This window comes from Anolis sagrei, chromosome 12 (genome assembly GCF_037176765.1).
Source record: "Anolis sagrei isolate rAnoSag1 chromosome 12, rAnoSag1.mat, whole genome shotgun sequence".
In the NCBI taxonomy this organism is placed as follows: Eukaryota; Metazoa; Chordata; class Lepidosauria; order Squamata; family Dactyloidae; genus Anolis; species Anolis sagrei.
In genome coordinates, this window is record NC_090032.1 from 6,500,713 (window position 1) to 6,520,386 (window position 19,674).

Consider the following 19,674-nt stretch of genomic DNA (forward strand, 5'->3'; position numbering starts at 1 on the left):
GTAGTAGTAGACCACAAGCTGAACATAAGTCAACAGTGTGATGCGGCAGGCAAAATATCCAATGTGTATCAAAAGACAGTGTTTCTCAACCTGGAGGTCGGGACCCCTGTGGGGGTCACGAGGGGGTTTCAGAGAGGTCGCAAAGACCATCAGAATATAATATAATGTATCATTCCCAAGAAAACCAGAATATTATTTATTAAACATTACGGATTCAGAATTCATTTCAGATCCAAATAAGGACATTTTATTTACCTATATCTCAACGGCAGCAAGGATATCATATGCAAAAATTTGGAAAATGGACAAAATTCCAGAAACAGGACTGGATAAATAAGTTGCAAGAGATCAAAGACATGGACAAACTGGTCATCATTTGAAAATTATTTAAATGAAAGGAGTCAATAGGACAAATATATAACAAGACTGCTCTCTGAGACATTTATTGGTAATTTTTTTTCTTTTTTTATTATTATTGTCTTTTTTTAGATATATGAGTGAAAAAAGAGTTCTCAGAGAGAAACGAGAGGAGACAAATATAAACTAAAAAAGGTGTTATATATTATAAGCGAAGACACAGAATGGGAGTCAAACAACTATTGTATTTTTTCATTTTTCATGTTTTTTTCTTTTCTCTTTTCTCTCTTTATTTTTTATGCTTCTTACTATATTGATTTCTAAAATTACCTACTATGCTATAATCAAATGTTCTCCCACTTTCCTTGTACATTTAAACTAAACTTGAATATGTCAATTTTTTCTTATTTTTTCTCTTCTTTTATGTATATGTATAACCAATAAAATATACTTTGAAAAAAAAGAATATAATATAATGTAATATAATATATTGTACATACAGGTAACATTTATAATATTATAATGTAGTAAAGGTAAAGGTAGTCCCCTGACATTAAGTCCAGTCATGTCTGACTCTGGGGTGTGGTGCTCATCTCCATTTCTAAGCCGAAGAGCCGGCGTTGTCCGTAGACACCTCCAAGGACATGTGGCCGGCATGACTGCATGGAGCGCCGTATATTATAATGTAGTACAATATAATAATACTAATAATAATATGATATTATAATTATATATTTTATATTACACTAGCCGTCCCCTGCCAAGGATTGCTGTGGCCGTCTGTGTATATATGTGTGTAGGTGTGGTTTTGCGCCCGTACCTTGGGAAGTCTGACTTGGCCACGGTAGTCCACGCTCTGGTTACATCCCGTTTAGACTACTGCAACGCTCTCTACGTGGGGTTGCCTTTGAAGACAGCTCGGAAGCTCCAACTAGTCCAACGCTCGGCAGCCATGATTTTAACAGGAGCGGAGCGCAGGGAGCATACAACCCCCCTGTTGCGCCAACTCCACTGGCTACCGATCTGCTACCGGGCTGAATTCAAAGTGCTGGCGTTGGCCTTTAAAGCCCTGAACGGTTCCGGCCCAAGCTACCTATCCGACCGCATCTCTGCCTATGAACCCACCAGGACTTTGAGATCTTCCGGGGAGACCCTGCTCTCGATCCCGCCTGCTTCTCAAGCTCGGCTGGTGGAGACGAGAGATAGGGCCTTCTCGGTGGTGGCTCCTCGGCTGTGGAACGCCCTTCCTACGGACATTAGACTAGCTCCATCATTAATGGTATTCCGCAAAAAAGTGAAGACCTGGGTGTTTGAGCAGGCGTTCGAATAATTAGTGCAATGATTGGTTAATGAACACTGGAATGGAACAATGGATGACGAATCTGGAACATGTTTTTGATGACGAGACGACAGTGAATGGGTAACTGTTTATTAATTGTGTAATGTGTTAGGTTGTTAACTGTTTCTATACTGTAGCACTGAATTTTTGCTGTTCGTATTTGTTGTGAACCGCTGTGAGTCGCCTTCGGGCTGAGAACAGCGGTATAGAAGTAAGGTAAATAAATAAATAATAAATAAATGTATTTTTTTGGTTTTTAGGCATTTTAAGTCTCTTCTGCCTTTCACTATTGGCTGCTATATATGTGTTTTGTGTGTGTATATATGTGCATATGTGTGGTTTTGTGCATGCGTTGTAATGTATTTGTTTGTTTTTTGGCTTTTTAAGTCACTTCTGCATTTCAATAATAATAATAATAATAATAATAATAATAATGTGTTGCTGTGAGTTTTCAGATCTGGATACCTCACAACCTCTAAAGATGCCTGTCATAGATTTGGGCGAAACATCAGGAGAGAATGCTTCTGAAACATGACCAGACAGCCCGGAAAACTCATAGCAACCTACTGATTCTGGCCATGAAAGCCTTTGACAACACATAATATTATATTGATGGCACTGTCAGGGCAAAACCTTTACCTTCATCTTATAGCTATAATTATTTATTAATTATTTATTAAATATATTGTATTGTATTATATTATAATATTGTATTGTATTTAAAATTATGATCAATATTATATGTACATATAACATATTGTATGTACATATAATATTGATCATAATTTTATAATACAATACAGTATTGTTTATATATTTACGACCTTTATATGCCGCTCTTCTCACCCCCAAGTTTTGGGGTTCAGCCTGATCCTGATCTGTGTGAACAGGATTCTCTGATAGTTTTTCAAACTGAGCAAGCTTTCCCTGACCCTGACAGTGTGGAATCTGTTGTTGATGCAGAGCTCAGTGGGAATGAAAACGAAATCCAACAGTTAGAAGAGAATGTTTTGGAAGTTAGCCGTGATATCTCCCCACCTGGGCTAGATAATGAGCTCCGGAGAGAACAGATAGTGAGAGATAGATTTGTCTCCCAGTCTGTACGAAGGTCACAGCGGCTTCAGCAAAAAGAGACCCAAACAGAAAAGTCAAGGGGTGTTTCTAAGAATAGCTTCTTTGGTTTAAGAGCATCCCTGCCGGGTGCTTCTTTAGGTCAAGCAATGTTCGGGACTGTGGCTGGTCTTGGCAGAATTCCTGTGTTCCATGGCCAGTAATCCCAGAGGCTTCTGTTTCCAAGTTCATGATTAGTAAAAGGCTAACAGACTCTTGGGTATTGTTTTGTGGCTTTTGAAGTTTTGCTCAAGTTCAGAGATCCTATTGACTCCTGTGTTTTTCTGTGGTTTTTTTTACTCTGCATTTACCTTTCTTTTGTAACCAATTTTTCATCAATAAACAAGGATTGCTTTTCCTACAGTCCAGAGTGGTGGATTTAATCTTATGGTCTTGTTTCTTGAACTGGGATGCAACATGAAGGGACTCAGAGCAGCTTACAAGATATATATACATACAATATATTATATTATTAGCATAGTACAACATCAGTATTAAATACTACTATATTGTACTATACCATGATACTGTAATATAATGGTAGTCAGTAAAATAATAATAACAACAACAACAACAACAACAATCTTTATTAATACCCTGTCACATCTCATCATCATTATTATTAAGGATTCTTTACTTAAGAAACTATTGTGAAATTCATGGTGTCGCCATGGATTGACAGGTAACTTGACGGCACACAATCCAGAAAGCTAGCAACCTAATTTCAGAAGAAGGCCTTGTTCTCTGTTATTCATCCATTGGGATTACAAAACTCCTTCAGGTTCACAGCAAATCAACCTAGCAACATTTAATCCCCATCCGTCTTCTTCCAGAGCCCAAAAGCAATGCAAAGGACTATGTCATACCACCCACACATTCTGGAATTCTGATGTACTTGCAACCTATGACTCAGGTAATAACCATACCTGGCAATCCTTTCCAAGGAACCTGCAACTTTAGTTATCATCACCCTTCTTAGTAGCAGTTACGTGGCTTATTTGAATGCCGCATCTCATCGTGATTGAAGAACCCACAGGATTAACCCGACTCCCCCTCGGCTGACTCACCATGTAGTAACCGGGCAGCAGCTTCTGTAAGAATTCGGCCTCTTTGTGCTGAACCGTTTTGATGATGAATTCGTCGTCGCTGGAGACGTAGAAGATGGAGCCGCTGGCGCCCGAGTTGGAGAGCTCGATGAGGGGCTCGCTGCAGAGGGAGCACTGGGGAGGAAGGACACAAGAAGGGGTGTCAAGTCGGTTTGGGGCAAATGCAATCCCTGGTGTTCCCAAGACAGTCAGGTGCTTCCCTATAATATAATATGGCAAGCGATGGGGACATTCTTTTGGCTTCCAGATTATCTGATTTGGAGTATATGCAGACTCACATCATCCAGTGTAAAGCAGATTATATGGATTCAGAAAATGGATTATATGGCAATGTAGATCCAGCCTGATTTTGGCCCAAGCTCTTATGGCAAGCAACCAAGTCTTTAATAGAGGTCGCCCATCTTTTTAAGAAGGGAATATCCAAACAGTAGTGCCACGAGGAAGGGGAGCAATAATAATAATAATAATAATAATAATAAGTAAATAAATCAAAATAAAATAATAAATAAATAAATAATAGTCAAGGTGGTCCCAGACACTAAAGGTGGTCTCAGTTGGTAAAGGTGGTCTCAATGGTGATCAGCACACTGGGTGCAGTGCCTAAAGACCTTAGCCTACATCATCATCATGTTTATGTTTATTTATGTCCCGCTTTTTCTCTCCACAAGGAGACTCAAAGTGGCTAACAACAACAACAATAATTAATAATAATAATAATAGATCACCTCCTCAGCTGCTGCAAGAAGATCGTGCAGACAGACTACAAGCAGAGGCACAACGCCATTGTTCAGATGACGCATTGGAACTTGTGCCACAAACACTATCTGCCTGCGACAAAGAACTGGTGGGATCACAAGCCGGAAAAAGTTACAGAGAATGAACACGCCAAACTCCTCTGCGGCGTCCGGATTTAGACAGACAGAGTTTTGAAGCATAGTACTTCTGACCTTGATGCCGCAATCTCAGGTGACAGCAGGATTGCAGAGAAACAACGGGAAAAGCTGGCAAAATATGAGGACTTAAAGATCGAACTCAAAGACTCTGGCACAAGCCAGTCAAGGTGGTCCCAGTGGTGATCAGCACACTGGGTGCAGTGCCTAAAGACCTTGGCCTGCACTTAAACACAATCGGCGCTGACAAAATTACCATCTGCCAGCTACGGAAGGCCGCCTTACTGGGATCAACATGAATCATACGTCGATACATCACACCGTTCTAGACACTTGGGAAGTGTCTGATGTGTGATCCAATACAACAGCCAGCAGAGTGTCTGTTGTGGATTCATCTTGTTGTGTTTCACATAATAATAATAATAATAATAATAATAATACCACCGATACATCACACAGTCCTACACACTTGGGAACTGCAAAGGCCAGCAAAAGGCCAGCTTACTGGGATCTGCACGCATTATTTGGCGATACATCACACAGTCCTAGACACTTGGGAAGTGTCTGACGTGTGATCCAATTCAACAGCCAGCAGAGTGTCTGCTGTGGACTCACCTTGTTGTGTTTCAAATAATAATAATAATAATAATAATAATAATAATAATAATAATAATAATCTTTTATTAGTATACCACTCTATCTCCCTGAGGGGACTCAGGGCAATTTCCAGCGTAGGTAAAGCATTAAATTACTAACATAAAAACATTTAGAATAACCATTATAAAACATAGACATAATACTATAAAATCCAGCTGAAGTATTAATTTTCATCGGGGAAAAATTCAGTTACCAATGCCCAGAATTTCCGAGGGGGCCTAGAGAACTATGAGAGGGCTGGGCTATTGCAACAAGGCAAACTAGGGCGAGACGAGTGTGTAAAATGCAAGCAGGGTCCAACCTGATGGTCAGGGTGGGACCTGGGGCTATTTATGTCCAACTCTGTCACTCCTTCCCACCTGCTACTAAGGAGGCTGTCGAGGTCCTGAACCGGTCCCTGGCCGCTGTAACGGTCTGGATGAGGGCGAACAAACTGAAACTAAATCCAGACAAGACAGAGGTACTCCTGGTCAGTCGCAAGGCCGAACGGGATATAGGGTTACAGCCTGTGCTGGACGGGGTCGCACTCCCCTTGAAGGCGCAGGTTCGCAGCTTGGGTGTGACCCTGGACTCATCGTTGAGCCTGGACCCCCAGGTTTCAGCGGTGACCAGGGGAGCATTTGCACAGCTTAGGCTCGTGCGCCAGCTGCGCCCGTATCTCGGGAAGTCTGACTTGGCCACGGTGGTACACGCTCTGGTCACATCCCGCCTGGATTACTGCAACGCTCTCTACGTGGGGCTGCCCTTGAAGACGGCCCGGAAGCTTCAGCTGGTCCAGCGTGCGGCAGCCATGTTACTAACTGGAGCGGGTAGCAGGGAGCACACAACGCCCTTGTTGTCCCAGCTCCACTGGCTGCCGATTTGCTACCGGACCCAATTCAAGGTGCTGGTCTTGGCCTACAAAGCCCTAAACGGTTCCGGCCCAAAATACCTTTCTGACCGCATCTTGGCCTACGAGCCCACGAGGACCTTGAGATCGTCTGGGGAGGCCCTTCTCTCGATCCCGCCTGCATCACAGGCACGGCTGGCGGGGACGAGGGAGAGGGCCTTCTCGGTGGTGGCCCCCCGGCTGTGGAACACTCTCCCGGCACACATCAAACAGGCGCCCTCCCTCATGTCCTTTCGAAAAAGCCTTAAGACCTGGCTGTTCGAGAGGGCATTTAATTAAGTGCTAAGCAACAACATTACGGTAATGAGAACTGGAATGGTATAAGGAAGATGAGACTGGCTATGATTCTACTAAGAGACGAAGCGGATTTTTATGTAGTTTGTATTTGTCGTATAGTTATATGTTGTTGATACTGGCCTTTGTAACTGTCTTTTTATGTGTACTGTACACCGCCATGAGTCGCCCGTAAGGGCTGAGAATGGCGGTTAATAAGTGCATCAAATAAATAAATAAATAAATAAATATTTCCAAGGTCTGTTGAACAGCTATAGAAGGGCTGGGACAACGGGGAAGCATATGGCCGGGGAAGTGGGCAAGTGCAGAGCAGGGGCAAGGTTTTCAGGTCCTTGCGGAAGGAGGACAGTGACAGGGCTTATTTCATCTTTCTGGGGAGAGTGTTCCAAAGGCGAGGGGCCACCACCGAGAAGGCTCTCTCCCTCATCCCCACCAACCATGCTGATAGATCTAAGAGTCCACACTGGTTCATAGAGGGAGAGGCAATCGCGGAGATAGGTAGGGCCCAAACCGTTGCGGTGTTTCTCAACCTGGGGGTCGGGACCCCTGAGGGGGTCGTGAGGGGGTGTCAGAGGGGTCGCCAAAGACCATCAGAAAACACAATATTTTCTGTTAGGCATCGGGGTTCTGTGTGGGAAGTTTGATCCAATTCTATCATTTGTGGGGTTCAGAATGCTCTTTGATTGTAGGTGAACTATAAATCCCAGGAACTACAACTCCCAAATGTCAAGGTCTGTTTCCCCCAAACTCCACCAGTATTCACATTTGGGCATATTGAGTATTCATAGAATCACAGAATCATAGAGTTGGAAGAGACCTTATGGGCCATCCAGTCCAACCCCCTGCCTAGAAGCAGGAATATTGCATTCAAAGCACCCCTGACAGATGGCCGGCCATCCAGCCTCTGTTTAAATGCTTCCAAAGAAGGAGCCTCCACCACACTCAGGGCAGAGAGTTCCACTGCTGAACGGCTCTCAAGTTTGGTTCAGATCCATCATTGTTTGAGTCCACAGTGCTCTCTGGATGTAGGTGAACTACAACTCCCAAACTCAAGGTCAATGCCCACTAAACCCTTCCAATATTTTCTGTTGGTCATGTGACTTCTGAGTGCCAAGTTTGGTTCAATTCCATTGTTGATGGAGTTCAGAATGCTCTTTGATTGCAGGTTAACTATAAATCCGAGCAACTATACCTCCCAAATGATAAAATCAATCCAGCCCCCAACCCCACCAGTATTCAAATTTGGGCGTATCGGCTATTTGTGCCAAATTTGGTCCGGTGAATGAAAATACATTCTGAATATCAGATATTTACATTACATTTTAAACAGAGGCTGGATGGCCATCTGTCAGGGGTGCTTTGAATGCAATTTTCCTGCTTCTTGGCAGAGGGTTGTACTGGATGGCCCATGAGGTGTCTTCCAACTCTAGGATTCTATGATTCAAAATAGTAGCCAAAATTACAGTTACGAAGTAGCAACGAAAATAATTTTGTGGTTGGGGGTCACTACAAAATGGGGGACTGTATTAAGGGGTCACGGCCTTAAGAAGGTTGAGAACCACTGGTTTAGGGCTTTATAGGTCATAACCTGCACCTTGAATTGGTTTTCTAAATGCAAAAACAGGATTCCCATCCAATAAGACTCACCAGGTAGTCATCTGGCCGGATCCCGAAGAGCTCACGGAAATAGCGGAAGGCGACGGGAGCGTAAGTCTTGAAGCGGAAGTCATTGTAGTGGTGCGCTGGGGTCAGGTTGCTGCCTTCACTGAAGGGGAAGGAGAGAGGCTCGTAAGCGGTTTATGCCTTCCTCCTAAATTCCACTGCTTTTTTGGCATTACAGCTCAAAGCGGCTAACATTAATAGCATAACAATACAATTTCAAATATAGCTAAAGGTAAAGATTTCCTTTGATATTAAGTCCAGTTGTGTCCAAGTCTGGGGGGGGTGGGGGTGCTCATCTCCATTTCTAAGCCAAAGAGTTGGCGTTGTATTACTGTGGCTAGCATGACTGCATGGAGCACTGCTACCTTCCCGTCGGAGTGGTATCTATTGATCTACTCACATTTGCATGTTTTCAAACTGCTAGGGTGGCAGAAGCTGGGGCTAACAGCATGGAGCTCATCCCACTCCCCGGATCCAAACCGCTGACCTTTCAGTCACTAACTTAAGCAGCTCAGTGGCTTAAGCCACTGCACAACCAGGGGCTCTACTGTGTATATATATATATATATATATATATATATACACACACATACATACATGTAATTGGTTTTGTATCTTATGTTATTTTATTTTCTGATTTTCCGTTGTGTTTTTATGTTATATGGTGTTTACTGTATTGATGGGCGTGGCCTCATGTAAGCCACCCCAAGTCCCCTTGGGGAGATGGAGGCGGGGTATAAATAAAGTTTATTATTATTATTATTATTATTATTATTATTTGAAACACAACAAGATGAATCCACAACAGACACTCTGCTGGCTGTTGGATTGGATCCCATGTCGGGCACTTCCCAAGTGTCTAGGACTGTGTGATTTATTATTATTATTATTATTATTATTATTATTATTATTAGAAACACAACAAGATGAGTCTACAGCAGACACTGCTGGCTGTTGTATTGGATCTCATGTTGGACACTTCCCACGTGTCTAGGACTGTGTGATGTATCGGTGGTATTATTATTATTATTATTATTATTACTTGAAACACAACAAGATGAATCCACAACAGACACTCTGCTGGCTTTTGTATTGGATCACACGTCGGACACTTCCCAAGTGCCTAGGACTGTGTGATGTATCGGCGAATAATGCATGCAGATGGTAATTTTGTCAGCGCCGATTGTGTTTAAGTGCAGGCCAAGGTCTTTAGGCACTGCACCCAGTGTGCCACCACTGGGACCATCTTGACTGGCTTGTGCCAGAGCCTTTGCAGTTCGATTTTTAAATCCTTATATCATTTCATCTTTTCCAGTTGTTTCTCTTCAATCCTACTGTCACCTGGGATTGCGACATCAACTATCAATACGTTGTTTTTTAACATGATTGTGAGGTCAGGAGTATTATGCTCCAAAACTCTGTCTGTCTGAATCCGGAAGTCCCAGAGGAGTTTGGCGTGCTCATTCTCTGTAACTTTTTCCAGCTTGCGATCCCACCAGTTCTTTGTCGCAGGGAGATGGTATTTGTGGCACAAGTTCCAATGAATCATCCGAGCAATGGTGTTGTGCCTCTGCTTGGAGTCTGTCTGCGCAATCTTCTTGCAGCAGCTCAGGATGTGATCTATTGTTTCATTATTATTATTACTATTATTATTATTCTTATTCTATTATTATTATTCTATTATTATTCTATTATTATTATTATTCTTATTCTATTATTCTTATTCTATTATTATTCTTATTCTATTATTATTCTTATTCTATTCTTATTCTATTCTTATTATTATTATTATTATTATTATTATTATTATTATTATTATGCATGTTTCATTCTGATGGATAGACATAAAATAACTAATACCTGTATGTGCTTACAAAGGACAAATAGTCCAAGGCAGACATCCAAAGGCTTACCTGGGGAAGAAGATGCTTTCGACAACATAGAAATCTTGCATGAGGACATCTCGCTCGGGCTTGGTGCTCAGGCTGCCCACCGTGTGGGTGATCCCCAACTGGATGGCACCTTTGAGGGCCGAAGAAGTGGTCTGGCATTGGGGAAAGAGAGGAAACATCAATGGTGGTTAATGTACGCATTGCAGGATTGCACAGAAACCAGCATGTTTCCCCAAACACCTTAAGCTTCCTAAACCTTTGGTTTTGTCTCTCCTCCAAGAAATGCAACCTGTTGTTAATCCCAGTCACCTGCCAATTAAACCCTTGCACTTGGGGTTGTTTGGACAGGTTATGGGGTGCTCATTTTGTCCAAATGTTGGTGTATACAGAGGAAGAAAGAGCTGTATTTTGGGACAAACAGAAGCATCAAATGACACACAAGTCTTCTAAAATGGAACGAATTAGCACACAGGGAGAGGATGTTTACACAAAGATGCCATGGCACTTGGAGTTATTTCATATGCCCTGCCTAGTTTCCTTGTAAACCTGACTAAGAAAAATAATATGGAGGATTTTTAGTTTTATTTGTGCCAGCGATCTTAGGTTTTCCTTATAAAAAACTTTCCTTTTAAAGAAGAAAATGCAAGCTGAGGCCCGTTTTCTTCAGGAGTATTTAACCAAAGGGGCTAATGATAAATACGAGGGTTGAATGAAAAGTAATGCCTCCACCTTCATTACTTGGGTTTGGATTGGAATATTGTAATAAATCAAATGCAGAAATAATCCTTAGAATGTGCTTTGTAACTACCACTATTCACTTTTCCATGTAATCACCAGACAATTGGATTGTGGCGCAGCTGGCTGAGTGTCAGCTGCATTAAGATCACTCTGACCAAAAGGTCATGAGTTCGAAGCCAGCCCGGGTTGGAGTGGGTTTCCAACCAATTGTGTAGCCTGTTATCGACCTTTGCAACAGGAAAGACAGTTGCATCTGTCAAGTAGGAAAATTAGGTACCACCTTAAAGTGTGGGGAGGCTAAATTAACTAAGTGGTGACCAGGGGAGCATTCGCACAGTTAAAACTTGTGCGCCAGCTGCGCCCGTACCTTGAGAAGTCTGACTTGGCCACGGTAGTCCATGCTCTGGTTACATCCCGTATAGACTACTGCAACGCTCTCTACGTGGGGTTGCCTTTGAAGACTGCTCGGAAGCTTCAAATGGTCCAGCGTTTGACAGCCAGGTTGCTAACAGGAGCAGCACTCAGGGAGCATACTACTCCTCTGTTGCGCCAGCTCCACTGGCTGCCAGTTTGCTACCGGGCACAATTCAAAGTGCTGGCATTAGCCTATAAAGCCCTAAATGGTTCTGGCCCTACACATCTCCTCCTATGAACCAGCTAGGACATTAAGATCATCTGGGGAGGCTCTGCTCTCTGTCCCGCCTGCATCACAGGCGTGCTTGGCGGGGACGAGAGACAGGGCCTTCTCAGTGATGGCCCCTCGGCTATGGAATGCCCTGCCTGCAGATATCAGATTGGCCCCCTCCCTGCTGGCGTTTCGGAGGAAAGTGAAGACCTGGCTCCTCCTCCTCGTGGGGAAACAGCCGGCCGTTAAAGCATGCATAGCCCCCCACACACACACAAGAGAGTGGGCACCATGAGAGTGGAGGGGGAGGCTTGCCGCATGGAGCCCCTTCTCTTTCCCTGCTATCTCAGGAGGGCAGTCTCCTCCTCTTCCTCCTTCCTGTTGGAAGAGGAAGGGGCCCATGAGAGGAAGAAGGGGAGGAGGAGGAGACGAGGAAGGCCAGCAGGTGGGAAGGGACTTTCTGTAGATCCTTCTTTCTTTTTTTAACTCTTTCCTTTCTGTTTGACCTGCTTGGCTGTCTCCGGCAACACGAGCACACATTTAACACACACACTCTCTCCTATTAACATCCAGATTGCCACACTCCACCCGAAAGGACTCCCTCCCTTTATTTCCTTTTCTTCCTTCCTTCCCCTTCCTTTCCTCTCCCTCTCCTTCCTTCCTGTCCCTCCCTCCTTCCTTCTCCTTCCTTTCCCTCCTTCCCTTCCTTCCTGTCCCTCCTTTCTTCTTCCTTTCCTTCTTTCTCTCCCTCCCTCCTTTTCCTCCTTCGCTCCCTATCTTCATTTCCTTCCCCTTCATTTCCTTCCCTCTCTCCTTTCTTCATTCCCTTCCTTCCCTTCTTCTCTCCCTCCCTTCCTTTTTCCTTCTTTTCTGTCCCTCCTTCCTTCTTCCTTTCCTACTTTCTATGTAAGATATAAATACAATATTTTATATATCTATCTATATATATAAATGCTCAGTGCATAATGAGTACCTTAAAAACAAAAGAACCAATGAACAAAATCACACCAAATTTGGCAACAAAACGTCTCACAACACAAGGAGTGACCATCACTCAAAAAATTATGATTTTGTCATTTGGGAGTTGTAGTTGCTGGGATTTATAGTTCACCTACAACCAAAGAGCATTCTGAACTCCATCAACGATGGAATTGAACCAAACTTGGCACACAGTTCTCCCATGACCAACAGAAAATACTGAAAGGGTTTGGTGGGCATTGACCTTGAATTTTGGAATTGTAGTTCACCTACATCTAGAGAGCACTGTGGACTCAAACAATGATGGATCTGGACCAAACTTGGCACAAATACTCAATATGCCCATATATAAACACAGATGGAGTTTGGGGGAAACAGACCTTGACATTTGGGAATTATAGTCACTGGGATTCACAGTTCACCTACAATCAAAAAGCATTCTGAACCCCACGAACAACAGAATCAGGGCAAACATCCCACACAGAACCCCCATGACCAATGGAAAATATGCAAGGCCATCCAGTCCAACTCCCTTCATCGGGGCAAGAAAACGTAATCAAAGTCCTCCTGACAAAGAGCCATCCAGGCAGATATATATATATATATATATATGATTCACACAGAGAGATATAGTATCATAGATTTGAAAGGGACCCTTAAAGAAGGACTATGATATGTTGCATATTCCAGAGTAGGCAAACCAGACACTCTCCCCATCAACACTGACAAAGAAACAGCAAGAAATACTGCTTACCCACAAGCATAATGACAATACATATATTAGAAGCCAACACTTTCTCATAACTTTTTTTTCCAGATCAACAGACTGGGCCACAGCAACGCGTGGCAGGGGACAGCTAGTATTTTATATATTGTTATATAGATTACTATGTAATATGTTACATATATGTCTATATAAATAAAAATGTAATGTTCGCTTGTGGGATTAACATAACTCAAAAACTACTGGACAATTTGACACCAAATTTGGAAACAAGGCACCTAACAACCCAATGTATGTCCTTCACTCAAAAAATTGATGTTGTCATTTGGGAGTTGTAGTTGCTGGGATTTATAGTTCACCTACAATCAAAGAGCATTCTGAACCCCACCAACGATGGAATTGAACCAAACTTGGCACACAGTTCTCCCATAACCAACAGAAAATACTGGAAGGGTTTGGTGGGCAGTGTCCTTTGGTTTTGGAGTTGTAGTTCACCTACATCCAGAGATCACTGTGGACTCAAACAATAATGGATCTGGACCAAACTCTACACAAATACTCAATATACCCAAACGTGAACAATGGTGGAGTTTGAGGAAAATAGAATTTTGACACGTGGGAGTTGTAGTTGCTGGGATTTATAGTTCACCTACAATCATAGAGCATTCTGAACCACACCAACGATAGAATTGAGGCAAACCTCCCACACAGAACCCCCGTGTGGGCCACACAACGCGTGGCAGGGGACGGCTAGTATATAATATTACTATATAATACAAATTAAATGGAAGGGACAGTCAAGAAGTAATGAGAGAAGGAGGGAAAGAGGGAAGGAATGAAGGGGGAGAAGGAAGGAAGGAGGGAAAGAAGAAAGGAAAGATAGAGAAGCAAGGAAGGAGAGAAGGAAATAAAAAAGTGAAAGGAAAACGAGAGTGAAGGAAGGAGAGAAGGAACTAAAGAGAGGGAAGGAAGGAAGGAGAGAAGAAACTAAAGACAGGGAAGGAAGGAAGGAGAGAAGGAAGGAGGTAACCAAAGAGCAAAGAAAGGGGGATAGAAACAGGTAGAAATCGAGGAAAGAAGAAGAGATATAGGAAGGGAAAGAAATAGAGGAAAGGAAGGAAAGAGGGAAGGAAGGAAAGAAAGAGGGGGGGGGGAAGGTTGGCCACAGCAACGCGTGGCGGGTACGGCTAGTAATAATAATAACAGAATAAAATAATACATAACTTTGACTCGAGTATAAACCATGAGGGACTTATTCAACCTAAAAAAGAGCTGAAAAATGCAGCTTATACTCGCGTGTATATATAGTATGTCTTAAAACATATACAGACTTTCAGTAGATGCTCAAAGAACACAATGAAAGAGAAAAGTGAAGAGATGCCAATAAACTCCCACAAGAAAAAACGTGCGCCTGTATGAGAGCTGGGAAACCCCCTTTTGCGTTTCCGTTCCGCATTCCCATCCTCTCCTCCCCAACGTAAGGCACTGTGGGATTGCACAAAAAGGATCTCAAATAACTTGAACGTCCTGTGGGATTTTCCAACTCTAAAGGCTAAGTACCGGGCTCAGGTCTGTTGTTGCACTGAGGCATTGAATGTTTGAATTTTCTGTTTGTTGAGTTCCCTCAAAGAGATAGGGCAGAATGAAAATAAAGTTTTATTATTATTACTAGCCATCCCGTCATGCATTGCTGTGGCCCAGTCTGTTTATATGTGCTTTGTGTGTGTATATATGCGTATATGTGTCTGTATATATTTGAGTATATATGTGTGTTTACGTATATATAGGTAGTTTTGCACATGTGTTTGTAATATAATTTTTGATGTCTCTTCTGCTTTGTTTTTCAGTGTTTTTATGAGTGATGGTCACTCGTTGGCCTGATACATGTATTGTGCCCAAATTTGGTGTCCATTCGTCCAGTGGTTTTTGAGTTATGTTAATCCCACAAACGAACATTACATTTTTATTTATATAGACTAGCCGTCCCCTGCCACGTGTTGCTGTGGCCCACATGGGGGTTCTGTGTGGGAGGTTTGGCCCAATTCTATCATTGGTGGGGTTCTGAATGCTCTGTGATTGTCGGTGAACTATAAATCCCGGCAACTACAACTCCCAAATGTCAAGATTATATTTTCTCCAAACTCCACCGGTGTTCACATTTGGGCATATTGAGTATTTGTGTAGAGTTTGGTCCAGATCCATCATTGTTTGAGTCTACATTGATCTCTGGATGTAGGTGAACTACAACTCCAAAACCAAAGGACACTGCCCACCAAACCCTTCCAGTATTTTCTGTTGGTCATGGGAGAACTGTGTGCCAAGTTTGGTTCAATTCCATCGTTGGTGGGGTTCAGAATGCTCTTTGATTGTAGGTGAACTATAAATCCCAGCAACTACAACTCCCAAATAACAAAATCATTTTTTTGAGTGAAGGACATACATTGGGTTGTTAGGTGTCTTGTGCCCAAATTTGGTGTAATTTTATCCAGGGGTTTTTGAGTTCTGTTAATCCCACAAACTAACATTACATTTTTATTTATATGATGATGATGATGATTATTTATAGTCTTGATGTCCAATGATGAACAATATAGGAGTTGTAGTCCAGCATCTGGATGGCCATACAAAACGACATGCCAGGACAGATTTGGCCCATGGGCCTTGAATTTGACACATGTGCCCTAAATGGAGGGAGAGACATGGTTTCTACTTGACTTAGGAGACTGAGTTCATCCTTCAACATGCTTTCAAGAAAGGGAGGGACCCAAGGAAGACCAGGAAGCAGTACCATCCTGGTGACACGCTTCAGTGCGGAGTCCAGACCTGTGGGCGCAAGGTATGCATGACATGCTGCCGCGGCAAGAATACCAAACACCACAACAAGCCAACCCTTCAATGCCTCGGGGAAAGGAGGGGGACAGCAAAAAACAGGCCAGAAGGAAACAAGAAAGACAACACAAGCCAACAAGTATTTTTCATCAAATTCTTATAGATTTTTTTTTGCGCTGAATTCTCATCTGTGTTTATTTTTTCTCTATCATGTGTAGTTTTTGCAATGAGGCTAATAGAATAATGAAGGCATTTACTCACCTATATCGATAGAATCGCATTTTATTTTTTGTCAATCATTTTTAGTTTTTGCGATGAGGCTAATCGAATAATGAATGCATTTAAGCACTGATATCAATAGCATCTAATTTTTTTTCCTATCACGTGTAGTTTTTCTGATGAGTCTAATCGAATAATGAACGCATTTACACAATGACATCAATAGATATCTCATTTTATTTTTTCTCAATCACGTGTAGTTTTTGTGATGAGGCTAATCGAATAATGAATGCATTTACGCACTGATATCAATAGATATTTAATTTTATTTTTTCTCAATCATGATTAGAGTAATCAAATAATGAATGCATTGACACACTAATATCAATAGAATCTCATTTTATTTTTTCTCCATCACGTGTAGTTTTTGCGATGAGGCTAATCGAATAATGAATGTATTTACGCACGGATATCAATAGATATCTCATTTTTTTTCCCTATCATGTGTAGTTTTTTCGATGAGGCTAATCGAATAATGAATGCATTTACGCACGGATATCAATAGATATCTCATTTTATTTTTTTTTCTATCACGTGTAGTTTTTCCGATGAGGCTAATCGAATAATGAATGTATTTACGCACTGGTATCAATAAAAACTAATTTTATTTTTTCTCAATCACGATTAGAGTAATCAAATAATGAATGCATTTGCGCACTGATATCAATAGAATCTAATTTTATTTTTTCTCAATCATGTTTAGTTTTTGCGATGACGCTAATCGAATAATGAATGCATTTACACTTATATCAATAGAATTTAATTTTATTTTTTCCCAATGAAGTGTAGTTTTTGCAACGACGCTAATCGAATAATGAATGCATTTACGCAGTGATATCAATAAAATCTAGTCAGTGCATTCATTATTCGATCAGCCTCATCGCAAAAACTACACATGATCGAGAAAAATTAACACAGATCTGAATTCAGCGCAAAAAACTCTATAACAACGATCTGAAATGATATCTGATGAAAAATACTTGTTGGCTTGTAATTAATTAGATTCTATTGATATCACTGCATAAATGCATGCATTATTCAATTAGCCTCATTGCAAAAACTACATGTAACAGAGAAAAAAAATATGCAGATCTGAATTCAGTGTGAAAAACTCTATAACAATGATATCTGATGAAAAATACTTGTTGTCTTGTGTTACACAAATATGGTGTGAAATGTGCAGACTTTACAGTAGTCCACTGTAAGGTACCATTCGTTGTATTTTTAAAAGTTGATGTGATGGGAAAAATACATTTAAATCAGCATAAAATTGATTTAAACTGTGTTATTCTCATTTCTGATGATTACAAGAAGTTTGATTTTGTTAGCTTGTGTTGTTCTCTTTCTCAAACACAGCACTTCTGGCGAAGCTCCAAAGCATCAGAAGTCAAGACAACAACAACAAAAGGAGAAATACAACTAAAAGAACAAATACTATATATATTCAAGTATAAGTTGACCTGAATATAAGCCAAGGCACCTAATTTTACCACAAAAAACTGGGAAAACGGATTAATTCGAGTATAAGCTGAGGGTGGGAAATACAGCAGCTCCTGGTCAATTTCAAAATAAAAATAGATATCAATACAATTACATTAATTGAGGCATCGGTAGGTTCAATATTTTTGAATATTTACATAAAACTGTAATTTAAGATAAGACTGCCCAATAATGGTTTAATCAATTATTCTAAGCTTCTTCAATGTAAATGTGCTTATGTATGCTTCAAATAATAATAAAGAGTAAAATAATAAATGTAATAATAGAGTAAAATGATAGATGTAATAATAATAATAAATAGGGTAGAATAATACATGTAATAATAATTATTATAACAAAGTAATGAAAATGTAACAATAACAGTAATAATAGAGTAAAATAATAAATTTAATAATAACAATAATAGAGTAAAATAATAAATGTAATAATAGAGTAGAATGATAAATGTAATAATAATAATAATAATAATAAGGGTAAAATAATACACGTAATAATAATTATTATAACAGAGTAAAGTAATGAAAATGTAACAATAACAGTAATAATAGAGTAAAATAATACATGTAATAATAACAGCAATAAATAGAATAAAATAATAAGTAATAATAACAATTATAGAGTATAATAATAAATGTAGTAAAAATAGAGTAAAATGATAAACGTAATAATAATAATAATAATAAATAGGGTAAAATAATACATGTAATAATAATTATTATAAGAGTAAAGTAATGAAAATGTAACAATAACAGTAATAATAGAGTAAAATAATACATGTAATAATAACAGCAATAAATAGAATAAAATAATAAGTAATAATAACAATAATAGAATATAATAATAAATGTAGTAAAAATAGAGTAAAATGATAAACGTAACAATAATAATAATAAATAGGGTAAAATAATACATGTAATAATAATTATTATAAGAGCAAAGTAATGAAAATGTAACAATAACAGTAATAATAGAGTAAAATAATACATGTAATAATAACAGCAATAAATAGAATAAAATAATAAGTAATAATAACAATTATAGAGTATAATAATAAATGTAGTAAAAATAGAGTAAAATGATAAACGTAACAATAATAATAATAAATAGGGTAAAATAATACATGTAATAATAATTATTATAAGAGCAAAGTAATGAAAATGTAACAATAACAGTAATAATAGAGTAAAATAATACATGTAATAATAACAGCAATAAATAGAATAAAATAATAAGTAATAATAACAATAATAGAATATAATAATAAATGTAGTAAAAATAAAAATGATAAACGTAATAATAATAATAATAATAATAAATAGGGTAAAATAATACATGTAATAATAATTATTATAAGAGTAAAGTAATGAAAATGTAACAATAACAGTAATAATAGAGTAAAATAATACATGTAATAATAACAATAATAAATAGAATAAAATAATAAATGTAATAATAACAATAGAGTAAAATAAAGTAATCACAGAGTAGAGTAGAGTGATAAATGTAATAGAGTAATAATATAGAATAATAAATGTAATATCAATGTTGTTGAGGCGATATGATTATGATAATGATTGTCTTTTGATATTGATTGTTATGTAGAATGTATAATGTGTTTTAACCTGCTTGTGATACTGTCTTGTGATTTTGTATTATGTAAACGGCTTTGAGTCGCCTAAGGGCTGAGAAAAGCGGTATAGAAGTAAAGTAAATAATAATAATAATAATAATAATAAATACAGTAAAATAATACGGTAAAATAATAAATGTAATAATAACCATAATAGAGTAAAACAATAAATGTA

General features: G+C 39.6%; 1 protein-coding gene across 2 annotated transcripts in view; it reads right to left on the reverse strand.

Annotated features, from left to right (window-relative positions):
* Positions 1-19,674, reverse strand: part of PIP5K1A (phosphatidylinositol-4-phosphate 5-kinase type 1 alpha) — a 72,959-nt gene that overhangs the window by 23,034 nt on the left and 30,251 nt on the right. For both annotated transcript variants that reach the window (XM_060758008.2, XM_060758009.2), the window contains 3 exons: positions 10,218-10,348; positions 8,290-8,407; positions 3,874-4,026 (listed from right to left, as the gene is read on the reverse strand). In XM_060758008.2, coding sequence (XP_060613991.2) covers positions 3,874-4,026; positions 8,290-8,407; positions 10,218-10,348 — 402 coding nt within the window. The remainder of the gene's footprint in view (positions 1-3,873; positions 4,027-8,289; positions 8,408-10,217; positions 10,349-19,674) is intronic.